Source organism: Poromitra crassiceps (assembly GCF_964638095.1).
Source record: "Poromitra crassiceps genome assembly, chromosome: 2".
Taxonomy (NCBI): Eukaryota; Metazoa; Chordata; class Actinopteri; order Beryciformes; family Melamphaidae; genus Poromitra; species Poromitra crassiceps.
Window position 1 is genome coordinate 13,168,254 of NC_139624.1, and position 17,500 is coordinate 13,185,753.

General features: G+C 44.9%; 1 protein-coding gene across 1 annotated transcript in view; it reads right to left on the reverse strand.

Annotated features, from left to right (window-relative positions):
• The window catches only part of LOC310798399 (NACHT, LRR and PYD domains-containing protein 12-like), a gene marked incomplete at both ends in the record, with an annotated part of 101,429 nt that overhangs the window by 25,142 nt on the left and 58,787 nt on the right, over positions 1-17,500 (reverse strand). The window contains one exon of the mRNA XM_083660953.1: positions 155-331. Coding sequence (XP_083517079.1) covers positions 155-331 — 177 coding nt within the window. The remainder of the gene's footprint in view (positions 1-154; positions 332-17,500) is intronic.

Consider the following 17,500-nt stretch of genomic DNA (forward strand, 5'->3'; position numbering starts at 1 on the left):
AGCAGGCACGCACACACACACACACACACACACACACACCCACACACACACACACACACACACACACACACAGAAGCATGCACGCACGCACACGCGCGCACACACACACACACACACACACACACACACACACGTAAAATGAACCCTATCTGACCTCAGAGTCTCCAGGCTGCAGTGTGGACTCTCCAGAAGATCACACAGGTGCTTCACTGCTGACTCCTCCAGCCGGTTGAAACTCAGGTCCAGGTCTCTCAGATGGGAGGAGGGGTTGGACTTCAGAGCTGAGGCCAGAGAAGCAAAGCTGCTCTCTGGCAAGTTGCAGCGCTCCAATCTGAATAAAGAAAAAAACATGTAGATATGAAATAAAACATTCCTGTATAGAAAACCTGGTTGAAACCATGTTTCATAATCCACTCAGAGCTGTGGAGGTTTTAAATATACATGTTTCTAAAATGGTGAAGTCAACTGAAAGCAGCTGAAGCCAACAGGCTGCCAGGTTCAAAAAGACATAACAAGGACAAAGCAGCATTCATTAATATGAATGACAACATGCTGCTGCTTCAATAAACAAGCAGAGACTGAAGAGTGAGTTAGTGAGTGGAGGCTTTTCTTATACTATAAAATACATCAGCAGAAACAAATAAAAAAAAGATGAGAATGTAAATTTGTGGCTGGTGGAACAAACTTCCACTTGAAAGAGTGGCATCGCTCAGCTCAACACACAGAGCTAAACTTGGACATTGTAGCCTACTTGCAAAAATATGTTTGTGTCCCTGTAGTCAGAATTTCAGGCTCGTCAATTCCCTGTGCCAAACACGTTTCTATTTACCAGTTTTATTTTATTTATTTTTTTAACCAAAGGGCACGACCCAGATCTCTGTCTTTCCTCTGTGTGATTACTCACCAGCAGAGGGCAGGACAGTTTGAGTTCATACACATTGTCAAGCCCTCCTCATCCCAGCTGTGTGTTAAAAAGCAGCTCTCCTCCCTCCAGCCTGCACACAGCTTCCCCCAGACACCAGCTGCTCTGAAACACTCCCATGTCCTGCATCCTTTTGTAGTTCTCAAAGTCTATGGTTACTCTCACCCTAACCAGAGCCTTCAACAAGACTACAAGGCCTACTTGGACGTCTGCATCTATTTCCTCTTCCTGCTAAGACACACAGCCATCTTTACTGCCCCAACAAGACATTTGCAAGACATTTGTCCCCCTCCTGCAACAGCTTCCAGTCCTCTGCAGTCAGGGCGCTCCTGTACCGACCAAGCATAAGTCCAGCCACTCGCATCGATCTCACGCCCAGCCGCTCAGCCACCGCCCCGGCCTCAATGATGTCTTTTCCTGCAAGGCCCACCAGGTGCCCCAGGGTAACCACCTTGGCTGCCTTTATGGTCCCACAAAGTCCTGGCGTGGCTGCTGTGGTGATGTCCAGCCTCGCCCCAAAAACCAGAGGCTCCTCCAGCAGCCAATCCACTGAGCTGAGAGGCACCGCTCTCAGCACCTTCATCAGTCATCATACTCTTAGCAGACCTCAATAAAAGGCTGCAACATCATTGAGTGACAGTGTGTTAGGATTCACAAAGACAAGTGACAAGCCCAGCCCTCTCTCCTGTTTTAAGAGTGTCTCTGCAACCTGCCTCCATACCGCCCAGCCTTTCATATCAAGTCATTTCTGGATCCACTGGAGTCTAAAAGCTGCTGTTCTACTGGACAGGTGTATTAGCTCTTGACCAACCTCCTCCCTTGGTAAATACAGAAGACTTTGTGGGATCCAGTGATAACCTCCCCAGAAGAAATCAAGCAGGAGAGCAGGAGAGAGAGAGAGAGAGAGAGAGAGAGAGAGAGAGAGAGAGAGAGAGAGAGAGAGAGAGAGAGAGGAGAGAGAGAGAGAGAGAGAGAGAGAGAGAGAGAGAGAGGGGAGAGAGAGAGAGAGCCTGGAAAGCGATTTCAACCTATATTTGCATTTGCATGTATTTGTTGGTCTGGTAAACTTTTCAAATTCACCATAGAAAAAAGAAAGTGATAGAGACAGGCAGTTTGGAACAGACCCATAACATCTAATTATGTTCAAACAAATAAAAGCATGGATGAGGCTTCGGGTAGCAGGGGAGAACAACGGATGTGCAGGACCCCATCATGCCTGTGTTCACCTTAGGCCCCCAAAACAATAAGTCCACCACAGCACACACACACACACACACACACACACACAAGCACACACGCACGCACGCACACACACACACACACAAGCACACACACACAGAAGCACGCACGCACACACACAGAAGCATGCACGCACGCACGCGCACACACACACACACGCGCACACACACACACACACACATAAGCACGCACGCGCATAGACACACACACACACACACAGAAGCATGCACACACACATGCGCGCACACACGCGCGCACACACACACACACACACACACACACACACACACACACACACACACACACACACACACACAGGTGAAATGAACCCTATCTGACCTCAGAGTCTCCAGGCTGCAGTGTGGACTCTCCAGAAGATCAGACAGATGCTTCACTGCTGACTCGTCCAGCTTGTTCCAACTCAGGTTCAGCTCTCTCAGATGGGAGGAGGGGTTGGACTTCAGAGCTGAGGTCAGAGAAGCATAGCTGTTCTTTGACAAGTTGCAGCGCACCAATCTGAATAAAGAATAAAACATGTAGATATGAAATAAAACATTCCTGTATAGAAAACCTGGTTGAAACCATGTTTCATAATCCACTCAGAGCTGTGGAGGTTTTAAATATACATGTTTCTAAAATGGTGAAGTCAACTGAAAGCAGCTGAAGCCAACAGGCTGCAGGTTCAAAAAGACATAACAAGGAGAAAGCAACACTCATTAATATGAATGACAACATGCTGCTGCTTCAATAAACAAGTAGAGACTGAAGAGTGAGTTAGTGAGTGGAGGCTTTTCTTCACTATAAAAATAAATCAGTAGAAACAAATAAAAAAAGTTGAGAATGTAAATTTGTGGCTGGAGGAACAAACTTCCACTTGAAAGAGTGGCATCACTCAGCTCAACACACAGAGCTAAACTTGGACATTGTAGCCTACTTGCAAAAATATGTTTGTGTCCCTGTAATCAGAGTTTCAGGGCCATCAATTCCCCGTGCCAAACAGGTTTTATTTATATTTATTTTTTAACCAAAGGTCACGACACAGATCTCTGTCTTTCCTCTGTGTGATTACTCACCAGCAGAGGGCAGGAGAGTTTGAGTTTTAACAAGCCTTTAATGAAACCTCTACCTACGACATGTACATCATGGCAGAGGACAAACAAGTTGCACAAAACACAAAATCAAAACCAATGAAACCCCCCAAAAACTCAACAAAACAACACCAATCAAAACAAAACAGATCAGTCATGGACAATCATACACACTGTCAAGCCCTCCTCATCCCAGCTGTGTGTTTAAAAGCAGCTCTCCTCCCTCCAGCCTGCACACAGCTTCCCCCAGACACCAGCTGCTCTGAAACACTCCCATGTCCTGCATCCTTTTGTAGTTCTCAAAGTCTATGGTTACTCTCACCCTACCCAGAGCCTTCAACAAGACTACAAGGCCTACTTAGACGTCTGCATCTATTTTAGGGATGGGCATTTCTAGCAAAAACACTATTCGAAATTCGCTGGCCAAAGTCGACTTTTAATCGAAATTCGAAAAAAAAAAAAAAATGTAAAAAAAAAAAAAAAAAAAAAGAATTGTGAGTGAAATGTTGCATTGTCTCCCCTGATTCTAAGTCTAAGGCTTTATTAATTAATAGAAAAAGCTTCTGCTGTGGATTTTTAGCTCAAACAAGCATTGCACCACTGAAGTAAAGAACATGTTACATGACATTGACATTTTCGAAAATAAAAACAGTTTTGACAATCATGAGTGGTTCATTAAATATTTAGTAGGCTCAGGTCTGAGTGCCAAAGGGGTGCCAAAGTCACCCCCTCTCCCTCTTCATGGGATTTCATCCGCCATTCATTTTTCCATAAACCTTGCTTAAAATGCTTATAAAAATTGTTTTACTTGCTCAAACCAAGCGATTCGACTATACTTAGAATCAGGGGAGACAATGCAACATTTCACTCACAAAAAAAAAAAAAAAAAAAATCCGAATTTCGACTTTCAATAATAAAAGTCGACCTTGATAATAACGATTATTCGAAAATTCGAAATTCAATGCCCATCCCTAATCTATTTCCTCTTCCTGCTAAGGTACACCGCCATCTTTGCCTGCCCCAAAAAGACATTTACAATATGCCCCATCCTCTGTTTGCTCTTGCTACTGGAAATTGAAAATAAAGACAGAAAGAGTCAAAACAGCAGCAAGAAAAGTAAAGAAAGAAGTCAGCATGTTGAAGAGAGGCCTGAGCCTCACACAGTCTCTGAAGCAGTGACATATTGTCTCTCTCACCCCACAGAAAGGACAGCCACTGTTCACATCAGAGTTCACCACAGAGACAAAAGCATTGACTGGCAGTGCCCCATGTAGTACCCTCCACTGTAAGTCCCCGGACTATTTTGGCAAGGGCCCCTTATACAGTGTGGTCCATGCAGGCTTGACCTCCGACCCCACCCCGAGGCTGGTCCTCCACGGGGTGTCGGCCTGCTGCTCAGCCTGTCTCTGTTGACTATTTTCAGAGAGGCCTCATCCACTCACCCTGCGGCAGAGGACCCCAACAGCAGCCTCGGGAAAGAACGACCCACCTCACCCCCTCTGTCCTCCTGTGATAATACAAACCCTGTGTCCCCTCTGTCCTCCTGTGATAATACAAACCCTGTGTCCCCTCTGTCCTCCTCCTGTGATAATCCAAACCCTGTGTCCCCTCTGTCCTCCTGTGATAATACAAACCCGTGTCCCCTCTGTCCTCCTGTGATAATCCAAACCCTGTGTCCCCTCTGTCCTCCTCCTGTGATAATCCAAACCCTGTGTCCCCTCTGTCCTCCTGTGATAATACAAACCCTGTGTCCCCTCTGTCCTCCTGTGATAATACAAACCCTGTGTCCCCTCTGTCCTCCTGTGATAATACAAACCCTGTGTCCCCTCTGTCCTCCTCCTGTGATAATACAAACCCTGTGTCCCCTCTGTCCTCCTCCTGTGATAATACAAACCCCGTGTCCCCTCTGTCCTCCTCCTGTGATAATACAAACCCTGTGTCCCCTCTGTCCCCCTCCTCCAACAGCTTCCAGTCCTCTGCAGTCAGGGCACTCCTGTACCGACCAAGCATCAGTCCAGTCACTCGCATCGATCTCACGCCCAGCCGCTCAGCCACCGCCCCGGCCTCAATGATGTCTTTCCCTGCAAGGCCCACCAGGTGGCCCAGGGTAACCACCTTGGCTGCCTTTAGGGTCCCACAAAGTCCTGGCGTGGCTGCTGTGGTGATGTCCAGCCTCGCCCCAAAAACCAGAGGCTCCTCCAGCAGCCACTCCACCGAGCTGAGAGGTGCCGCTTTCAGCACCTTCATCAGTCATCATACTCTTAGCAGACCTCTATAAAAGGTGCAACATCATTGAGTGACAGTGTGTTAGGATTCACAAAGAAAAGGGACAAGTCCAGACCCAGACATCCACCTGTTTTAAGAGTGTCTCTGCAACCTGCCTCCATACCGCCAACCTTTCACATAAAGTCATTTCTGGATCCACTGGAGTCTAAAAGCTGCTGTTCTACTGGGCAGGTGTATTAGCTCTTGACCAACCTCCTCCCTTGTTAATACAGAAGACTTTGTGGGATCCAGTGATAACCTCCCCAGAAAACATCAAGCAGGAGAGCAGGAGAGAGAGAGAGAGAGAGAGAGAGAGAGAGAGAGAGAGAGAGAGAGAGAGAGAGAGAGAGAGCTTGGAAAGGATTAAAGCATGTACCCACAACAACATAGCATGAACGCTGAATAACATTTATGCAGCAATTTCAACCTATATTTGCATTTGCATGTATTTGTTGGTGTGGTAAACTTTTCAAATTCACCATAGAAAAAAGAAAGTGATGGAGACAGGCAGTTTGGAACAGACCCATAACATCTAATTATGTTCAAACAAATAAAAGCATGGATGAGGCTTCAGGTACCAGGGGAGAACAACAGATGTGCAGGACCCCATCATGCCTGTGTTCACCGTAGGCCGCCAAAACACTTAAGTCCACCACAACACGCACACACACACACACACACACACAGAAGCACGCACGCACACACACACACACACACGCACACACACACACACACAGAAGCACGCACGCGCACGCACACGCACACGCGGTGGCTGTTGAAATGAACCTAGGATCTTCTTGCTGTGAGCCGACATTAATAATATTCATGTCAGCACATCATTAAAAAATGCTGTCTGACCTCATCTGCAGGCTGCAGTGTGGACTCTCCAGAAGATCAGACACCAGCTTCACTGCTGACTCCTTCTGCTTGTTGTAACTCAGGTCCAGCTCTCTCAGATGGGAGGAGGGGTAGGACTTCAGAGCTGAGGCCAGAGAAGCACAGCTGCTCTCTGACAACCTGCAGTCCCTAAATCTGAATAAAGAATAAAACATGTAGATATAAAATAAAACATTCCTGTATAGAAAACCTGATTGAAACCATGTTTCATAATCCACTCAGAGCTGTGGAGGTTTTAAATATACATGTTTCTACATTACATACATTACATTACATTACGTCATTTGGCAGACGCTTTCATCCAAAGCGACTTACAATAACACATTTTTTGTCAGCAATAGAGCAATCAACTATGGAGCACAGTCTATGACAACTACAACTTCTGAAGGAACAGTGGTACAAGTTTAGGTTAGTTTTTTTTTTTTTTTTTTTTTTTTTAATAAAGAAAGAGAGAGAACGAAGTTAGATCAAGAAGATTTCTAAAATGGTGAAGTCAACTGAAAGCAGCTGAAGTCAACAGGCTGCAGGTTCAAAAAGACATAACAAGGACAAACCAGCACTCATTAATATGAATGACAACATGCTGCTGCTTCAATAAACAAGCAGAGACTGAAGAGTGAGTTAGTGAGTGGAGGATTTTCTTCACTATCAAATAAATCAGCAGAAACAAATAAAAAAAGCTGAGAGTGTAAATTTGTTGCTGGTGGAACAAACTTCCACTTGAAAGAGTGGCATCACTCAGCTCAACACACAGAGCTAAACTTGGACATTGTAGCCTACTTGCAAAAAGATGTTTGTGTCCCTGTAATCAGAGTTTCAGGGCCGTCAATTCCCCGTGCATAAACACGTTTCTATTTACCAGTTTTATTTATATTCATTTTTAACCAAAGGGCACGACACAGATCTCTGTCTTTCCTCTGTGTGATTACTCACCAGCAGAGGGCAGGAGAGTTTGAGTTTTATCAAACCTTTAATGAAAACCCTACCTACGACATGTACATCATGGCAGAGGACAAACAAGTTTCACAAAACACAGAATCAGAACCAATGCAACCCCCGAAAAAACTCTACAAAACAACATCAATCAAAACAAAACGGATCAGTCATGGACAATCATACACACTGTCAAGCCCTCCTCATCCCAGCTGTGTGTTAAAAAGCAGCTCTCCTCCCTCCAGCCTGCACACAGCTTCCCCCAGACACCAGCTGCTCTGAAACACTCCCATGTCCTGCATCCTGTTGTAGTTATCAAAGTCTATGGTTACTCTCACCCTAACCAGAGCCTTCAACAAGACTACAAGGCCTACTTAGACTTCTGCATCTATTTCCTCTTCCTGCTAAAACACACAGCCATCTTTGCTGCCCCAACAAGACATTTACAATATGCCCCATCCTCTGTTTGCTGTTGCCACACTGGAAACTGAAAATAAAGACAGAAAGAGTAAAAACAGCAGCAAGAAAAGTAAAGAAAGAAGTCAGCATGTTGAAGAGAGGCCTGAGCCTCACACAGTCTCTGAAGCAGTGACATATTGTCTCTCTCACCCCACAGAAAGGACAGCCACTGTTCACATCAGAGTTCACCACAGAGACAAAAGCATTGAGTGGCAGTGCCCCATGTAGTACCCTCCATTGTAAGTCCCCGGACTGTTTTGGCAACGGCCCCTTATACAGTGTGGTCAATGCAGGCTTGACCTCGGACCCCACCCCGAGGCTGGTCCTCCTCGGGGTGTCGGCCTGCTGCTCAGCCTGTCTCTGTTGACTATTTTCACACAGAGTCTGTAGAGTCTCTTTCCTCCAACAGATTCCAGACAGGCCTCATCCATTCCCCCTGCAGCGGAGGACCCCAACAGTAGCCTCGGGAAAGAACGACCCACCTCACCCCCTCTGTCCTCCTGTGATAATACAAACCCTGTGTCCCCTCTGTCCTCCTGTGATAATACAAACCCTGTGTCCCCTCTGTCCCCCTGTGTTAATACAAACCCTGTGTCCCCTCTGTCCTCCTCCTGTGATAATACAAACCCTGTGTCCCCTCTGTCCTCCTGTGATAATACAAACCCTGTGTCCCCTCTGTCCCCCTGTGTTAATACAAACCTTGTGTCCCCTCTGTCCTCCTCCTGTGATAATACAAGCCCTGTGTCCCTCTGTCCTCCTGTCATAATACAAACCCTGTGTCCGCTCTGTCCTCCTGTGATAATACAAACCCCGCGTCCCCTCTGTCCTCCTCCTGTGATAATACAAACCCTGTGTCCCTCTGTCCTCCTGTGACAATACAAACCCGCGTCCCCTTTGTCCTCCTACTGTGATAATACAAACCCTGCGTCCCCTCTGTCCTCCTGTGATAATACAAACCCCGCGTCCCCTCTGTCCCCCTCCTGCAACAGCTTCCAGTCCACTGCAGTCAGGGCGCTCCTGTACCGACCAAGCATCAGTCCAGCCACTCGCATCGATCTCACGCCCAGCCGCTCAGCCACTGCCCCGGCCTCAATGATGTATTTCCCTGCAAGACCCACCAGGTGGCCCAGGGTAACCACCTTGGCTGCCTTTAGGGTCCCACAAAGTGCTGGTGTGGCTGCTGTGGTGATGTCCAGCCTCGCCCCAAAAACCAGAGGCTCCTCCAGCAGCCACTCCACTGAGCTGAGAGGTGTCGCTCTCAGCACCTTCATCAGTCATCATACTCTTAGCAGACCTCTATAAAAGGGTGCAACATCATTGAGTGACAGTGTGTTAGGATTCACAAAGTCAAGTGGCAAACCCAGACCTCCAACTGTTTTAAGAGTGTCTCTGCAACCTGCCTCCATACCGCCCAGCCTTTCACATCAAGTCATTTCTGGATCCACTGGAGTCTAAAAGCTGCTGTTCTACTGGACAGGTGTATTAGCTCTTGGCCAACCTCCTCCCTTGGTAAATACAGAAGACTTTGTGGGATCCAGTGAGAACTTCCCCAGAAAACATCAAGCAGGAGAGCAGGAGAGAGAGAGAGGGAGAGAGAGAGAGAGAGAGGAGAGAGAGAGAGAGAGAGAGAGAGAGAGAGAGAGAGAGAGAGAGAGAGAGAGAGAGCCTGGAAAGGATTAAAGCATGTACCCACAACAACATAGCATGAAAGCTGAAAAACATTTATGCAGCGATTTCAACCTATATTTGCATTTGCATGTATTTGTTGGTCTGGTAAACTTCTCAAATTCACCATAGAAAAAAGAAAGTGATGGAGACAGGCAATTTGGAACAGACCCATAACATCTAATTATGTTCAAACAAATAAAAGCATGATGAGGCTTCAGCTACAAGGGGAGAACAACGGATGTGCAGGACCCCATCATGCCTGTGTTCACCTTAGGCCCCCAAAACACTAAGTCCAGCACACACACACACGCGCACACACACACACACACACACACACACACACACACACACACACACACACACACACACACACACACACACACACACACACACGCTTGTTCCACTGCAACATATTATGTGTAATATTATGTGCTCTGAACCTTCTGTGTAATTAACACATTAATATTTTAAATCCTGTTGCCTCCAACACTCACATCAAAGTTTGTCCTCCATAGATGATGGAGGCCATTCTGGAGCCATTTGAGCCCTGTGTCTCTAAAACGATGGAGAATATCATCACCAAAGTTCATCTTAATTCATTTGAAGAGACCAGGAATGTGTGAAAACAATAGGAAGACACTGTGAGTCCTAAGCCTGATTTCAGATGAAATGACTCTATATAGACGTCCTCAAATTAAGATTCACCACAATATTCATATAATATTCATGTCAACACATCATTAAAAAATGCTGTCTGACCTCAGAGTCTCCAGTCTGCAGTATGGACTCTCCAGAAGATCACACAGGTGCTTCACTGCTGACTCCTTCAGCGCCTTGTTGTGACTCAGGTCCAGCTCTCTCAGATGGGAGGAGAGGTTGGACTTCAGAGCTGAGGCCAGAGAAGCACAGCTGCTCTCTGACAAGCTGCAGCGCTCCAATCTGAATAAAGAATAAAACATGTAGATATAAAATAAAACATTCCTGTATAGAAAACCTGATTGAAACCATGTTTCATAATCCACTCAGAGCTGTGGAGGTTTTAAATATACATGTTTCTAAAATGGTGAAGTCAACTGAAAGCAGCTGAAGCCAACAGGCTGCCAGGTTCAAAAAGACATAACAAGGACAAACCAGCACTCATTAATATGAATGACAACATGCTGCTGCTTCAATAAACAAGCAGAGACTGAAGAGTGAGTTAGTGATTGGAGGCTTTTCTTCACTATAAAATAAATCAGCAGAAACAAATAAAAAAAGATGAGAATGTAAATTTGTGGCTGGTGGAACAAACTTCCACTTGAAAGAGTGGCATCGCTCAGCTCAACACACAGAGCTAAACTTGGACATTGTAGCCTACTTGCAAAAAGATGTTTGTGTCCCTGTAATCAGAGTTTCAGGGCCGTCAATTCCCCGTGCCAAACACGTTTCTATTTACCACTTTTATTTTTATTCATTTTTAACCAAAGGGCACGACCCAGATCTCTGTCTTTCCTCTGTGTGATTACTCACCAGCAGAGAGCAGGAGAGAGAGAGAGAGAAAGAGAGATATGGAGAAAGAGAGAGAGAGAGAGAGAGAGAGAGGATAAGTGGACATGACTCTGCAGTGATAGTCTGGATTATAACTTGTTGCTGAAACACATCTAAATAAAACAAATAAAAAGATGGATGAGGCTTCTTTTTTGTTCTTTTTCTTCCTTTTGTTTTTAACAATTGAACCAAGATGAACCGAGGCCAAACTGCCCTCTTACTCATCACCATCATCCTCCTCCTCATCATCCTCAACTATACCAGTTTGTTGAACTCTTCCTCCTCTCCCTGTCTGACTTCAGCTAACTCTCCCTGTTGTCTTGCCTGAGCTAACAGCTCTTGCCCCGATGGGCATGGTTCCCCCTATTTGAACACACACACACACATTTTAAATACTTTATTTGGTTCCACAAATTACATTTCATAAACAGGGAAACAAATATATCGGGGTCAATTACACACACAAAGACACACACACTCTCTCTCACACAGACTCTCTCTCTTTCTCACAGACAGACAGACAGACAGACAGACAGACAGACAGACACACACACACACACACACACACACACACACACACACCTTGAAGGATTCTTTTCACCAGCTCCACATCCAGCTTGTCCCACGCTTTGGGGTCTATGAGTAATTAAAAAATGGCTTTCTCAAATCAAGCAATCTGATTGGTTCACAGCTGTGGTATTTAACGTATACCACAGCTAGAGCAGCATCCCCGAAACACTCCGCCTCTTAGAAAACAAATGGTAGCTACCTAGCTTGCTAGCCTCGAAAACTGTAGGCGATATCTTTTTTCCCAGGATGGTGAAGGCATGACCTGCCGCTTTCGCCATCCTGGGGAGAGAAAATATTGTTTTGAATCCCTCAAACCACCGGTGCTCTTGGAAATCAAATGGAGAGGAAGACTCATAAGCAAAAGGGCATAAAAATGCAGGTCCAGGCACTCAAGGAGGTTTGAAAATGTAAAAGGCCTTTAATTTAATGGGCTTGAATCATTAAAACGTAAAAGGCCTTTAATTGAATGGGCTTGAATCATTAAAACACACCAACGCGTGTCGGCTTGCACCTTCTTCAGGGTGTGATGACACACAGAGAAATCCAGAAAACAAACATTAAAATGTAGCAAGTCAACCAAATGACACCATCACTACAAATGCAATAAAACAATAAAAATACAGTAAAACCAATGAGGAAACCACATGAGCAATACAGTGTTTTTGAGGAAAAAGGATTGGGAATCAAAGGAGAGAGAACAATGGCTACATGTTAGGACTAAGGCCATGGCTATAAGTATGATGAGAGCTCCAAGTCCTCATTGAGACCAGGGTAACTGTTGCACCAGCTGAACCTTATTTATCTCTTAAGTTAGGCTGTAAAGTCTACACTTTTTGTGACCTTGATGAAGGCACAGTGTGTTGATCCAAAAGTAGCAAAATGCGAGCACACTCGGAGAGTGAAGAAAGAGGTCCGGTGCACGGCACGGGTACAAATTAAACAAGAAAAAGCCAGCACTCAAAAAAGTCCTTTTGAATATTTAATTTACCTCAGTCAGGATAGAACGGCACATACATGTTTCGGCCTGACGGCCTTCTTCAGTGTGGTGCAGTACAAGGCGGAGATGACGTTTATAAAGCATCACACCGGAAACAGCATCATTCATGTAAGATTACAATACACAATTAAATAAACCGGGTAAATGCACTCAAAACAGACGGGGAGAAGCTAGATAAAGATCAGTCAATATCAAACCTCATTGATAAATAGAAAACAAGGAAATATATTACAAACCTAATTGCAACACAGAGCAGTGGTGTTCGAGATACAACGTGGTGATAAATACACCAAGGTCAGGCAACACACCAAGATCACACAATTCAAGCTATCAAATAAACGATAGTGTAAAAGTTAAAATTAAAGAAAAAAGCAAAAAGCAAAATTACAGAAAGCAACCCAATAACAGTTCCTCATTCATACCTCTAGGGTGTTCTGTCTGTAAGGTGTGTATCCAATAAGCCTCTCTTTGTAAAAGAGTACGATCCCTGTCACCCCCTCTCTTAAGAGGAACGACTACCTCTATACCTAGAAATCTAAGGGAACATATATCGTGACCAGCAGCATTAAAGTGCCTCGCTACAGCGGATTTGATGTCCTTGTTTCTGATATTGCTTTTGTGTTCCGTTATCCGGGTCTTGAGTTCTCTGGTCGTTTTTCCTATATAACATAGGCCACAAGGGCACTTCAGTAGGTACACTACATATTTAGTTTTACAGGAAATTCTATTTTTAATCAAATATTTCTTCCCCGAATGGGGATGACAGAAGGAATCGCCTTTGACCATGGCGTTACAATTGATGCAATTGGAACAGGGAAAGTTACCATTCGGTACATGTGATAAAAAATGTGTCGGGCGTACAAAAGAATCGGCCCTCATCAATCGGTCCCTGATATTATTAGCACGTTTCAAGGCAAACAAAGGAGGCTTACTAAAGATATGTCCCACTTGTGGGTCATTTCGAAGAATGTGCCAGTGTTTCAAAATACATTTTTTAATGTCCTGAGAAGCAGGTGAAAACGTGGTGGCACACACAATGTTAAAATCACGGTCTGTGGAGGTTCTAGAGAGCAGCAAATCCTCTCTCTTTAACCCTCTCACCCTCTGGAGGCTGTTCTGTAGGTCCCTTTGGGTAAAGCCCTTTGCTCTGAACCTGTTACATAGATCCTGAGCCTGCTGTTCAAACATAGCATCTGTATTACAAATCCTCCTGACTCTGATTAATTGACTGTATGGCAAACCCTTTTTGAGAGTGGGGGGGTGATAGCTTGAAAAGTCCAAAAAGCTATTTCTGTCAGTCTCTTTTCTATACACTCGTGTCATAAGGTGTTCAGATTTAGTGACCACCACATCCAGAAATGAGACTGACTCACGACTATGTTCTAGTGAGAATTTGATGGATGGTAGCCTGGAATCAATATAAAGTTTAAATTCTTCTAACTGAGAGGGTGTGCCTCGAAAAATGAAAAAGATGTCATCAATATACCTGAACCAGCATTCTAACAGTGTCTTGAAAGGGTTATTTTGGTAAACAAAATCCTCTTCAAATTTACCCATGAATAAATTGGCGTAATTAGGGGAACAGGGACTCCCCATGGACACCCCCTGACATTGCAGGTAATAAGAGTTTTCAAATCTGAAATAATTGCAGTCAAGGACCAGTCTGGACAATTCTACCAGAAAGTCAGTAGGAGGTGTGAGATTCTCTCTTTTGTTCAAAAAACAAGACAGTGCCTGTAAACCCTCGACATGGGGAACATTGGTGTATAGGCTGTTGACATCCATCGTACAGAGAAATATTTGATCATCGGTAAGCTGTACTGTACTCAGTTTATTCAAAAAATCAGTTGTGTCCTTCAAATAGGATGGAAGCAAGGACACCATTGATTTGATGTGTCGGTCCAGGTACTGTGAGACAGGTTCAGTAAGGGACTGTGTCCCTGCCACAATAGGGCGGCCGGGGACTGGCTGGATACAGCTTTTATGGATCTTGGGCAGTGTATAGAACAAAGGGCGTACAGGGTGTTTCTGTAGCATAAATTTGAACTCATTCTCAGAAATAAATAATTTTGACAAAGCTGTTTTAAGAAAGAGCTCTACTTCTTGATAGAGTCTTAGCGTGGGGTCACTCGCTAAAGGAGTGTAAAACTCACTGTTACCCAGCTGTCTCAGGATTTCTGTTCTATATGCTTCCAAGTCTTGTATGACAATAGCACCACCCTTATCTGCATTTTTTATAACAATAGTACGATCAGACGACAGTGAAGACAATGCTTTTCTCTCGTTCAGTTCTATGTTAGAATAGAGTTTATTTTGATTGTTCATCAATATCTGTGAGTCATGTTCAATCAGCCTACAAAACGTCGCAACCGAGGGGTTGAGGGCAGGAGGGACAAACGTACTTTTGGCCCTCAGGCCTAAGTCAGGCGTGGGCACGGCAACAGTCTGTGGGAGAGTCACAAGTGGAAATGGGTGAGGAGCACCCTTATCAAAAAAAGCACGGAGTTTAACATTCCTCAAAAACTTAAACATTTCAATTCTAGTTTTAAACGGATCAGCTCTAGTGGAAGGAACGAAAGATAAACCTTTTGAGAGGACCGATGTTTCTTGTGGAGACAGGGGTCTGCTGGACAGATTGATCACGTTATCCTCCCTCGCCGGTTCCCTCTCCCTCTGCTGGCGGGACCGGTGTCGCTTCCCTCCCCTTCTGGTGGGGCGGTGTTGACGGAGCCCCTCAGATCGTACCGGCGCTGCAGGTCCTGGCCTAAAAAAGGCCGCTGTCTGGAGCCCCTCCTCGATTCACCGCTCCCGGAGTCGTCCGTGGAAGGCCCACTCGAAGCCAAAGGCCCATCCTCCCGTCTGCGTCGGTAGTGACGAAAACTTGAGCCGTCGGATGAAAGCCAGGAATAGACGCGGTTATTCTTGTAGTCCAGTGTGTCTCTGCGGTACTTATTGATTTTTACTTCTAGGATCTGCTTCTCATGAGTGTCTCTCAGAGTTAAACAGGATGTCTCAATCACTTTAAACTGTTCAGCATCAAGTCTGTTGGTCATCTCTTTTCTCAAATCATTGATCTCAGTCTTAATTTTAGAGACCTCGGCATCGGCGTGTTTGATCACGAGTAACATGAGGTCGAACGAGCATTTATTGAGGATCTCACACCACTGTTGACAGAACTCACTGTTCTCCCTTCCAAGAGCCGGTTCTTTGTTGATACGAAGCCCTCTCGGGATGCGTTTACTGCGCCAATAATGCGACAGTGTGGAGCCATGAAGTTGCGCTCGAGTCTCTTTCTTCAAAAGATATTCCAGATGCCGAGTCAGTGAAGCCACCGTGTCTGGTGCTGGATCCGTAGAAGACAAAGCCGGGGACACACAAGGAAACAAGTTTAAAATACTGTCGGAGTCTGAGTCCGAAAAGGCCAGCGTCGTGGCTCTTAAGTTCGTGAGAGCGTCTACTTCCTGGTAGGACGCCATTACTGACTGAGGTAAAAGAGGTGCGTCGCTCAAGAAGTTAATCCAAAAGTAGCAAAATGCGAGCACACTCGGAGAGTGAAGAAAGAGGTCCGGTGCACGGCACGGGTACAAATTAAACAAGAAAAAGCCAGCACTCAAAAAAGTCCTTTTGAATATTTAATTTACCTCAGTCAGGATAGAACGGCACATACATGTTTCGGCCTGACGGCCTTCTTCAGTGTGGTGCAGTACAAGGCGGAGATGACGTTTATAAAGCATCACACCGGAAACAGCATCATTCATGTAAGATTACAATACACAATTAAATAAACCGGGTAAATGCACTCAAAACAGACGGGGAGAAGCTAGATAAAGATCAGTCAATATCAAACCTCATTGATAAATAGAAAACAAGGAAATATATTACAAACCTAATTGCAACACAGAGCAGTGGTGTTCGAGATACAACGTGGTGATAAATACACCAAGGTCAGGCAACACACCAAGATCACACAATTCAAGCTATCAAATAAACGATAGTGTAAAAGTTAAAATTAAAGAAAAAAGCAAAAAGCAAAATTACAGAAAGCAACCCAATAACAGTTCCTCATTCATACCTCTAGGGTGTTCTGTCTGTAAGGTGTGTATCCAATAAGCCTCTCTTTGTAAAAGAGTACGATCCCTGTCACCCCCTCTCTTAAGAGGAACGACTACCTCTATACCTAGAAATCTAAGGGAACATATATCGTGACCAGCAGCATTAAAGTGCCTCGCTACAGCGGATTTGATGTCCTTGTTTCTGATATTGCTTTTGTGTTCCGTTATCCGGGTCTTGAGTTCTCTGGTCGTTTTTCCTATATAACATAGGCCACAAGGGCACTTCAGTAGGTACACTACATATTTAGTTTTACAGGAAATTCTATTTTTAATCAAATATTTCTTCCCCGAATGGGGATGACAGAAGGAATCGCCTTTGACCATGGCGTTACAATTGATGCAATTGGAACAGGGAAAGTTACCATTCGGTACATGTGATAAAAAATGTGTCGGGCGTACAAAAGAATCGGCCCTCATCAATCGGTCCCTGATATTATTAGCACGTTTCAAGGCAAACAAAGGAGGCTTACTAAAGATATGTCCCACTTGTGGGTCATTTCGAAGAATGTGCCAGTGTTTCAAAATACATTTTTTAATGTCCTGAGAAGCAGGTGAAAACGTGGTGGCACACACAATGTTAAAATCACGGTCTGTGGAGGTTCTAGAGAGCAGCAAATCCTCTCTCTTTAACCCTCTCACCCTCTGGAGGCTGTTCTGTAGGTCCCTTTGGGTAAAGCCCTTTGCTCTGAACCTGTTACATAGATCCTGAGCCTGCTGTTCAAACATAGCATCTGTATTACAAATCCTCCTGACTCTGATTAATTGACTGTATGGCAAACCCTTTTTGAGAGTGGGGGGGTGATAGCTTGAAAAGTCCAAAAAG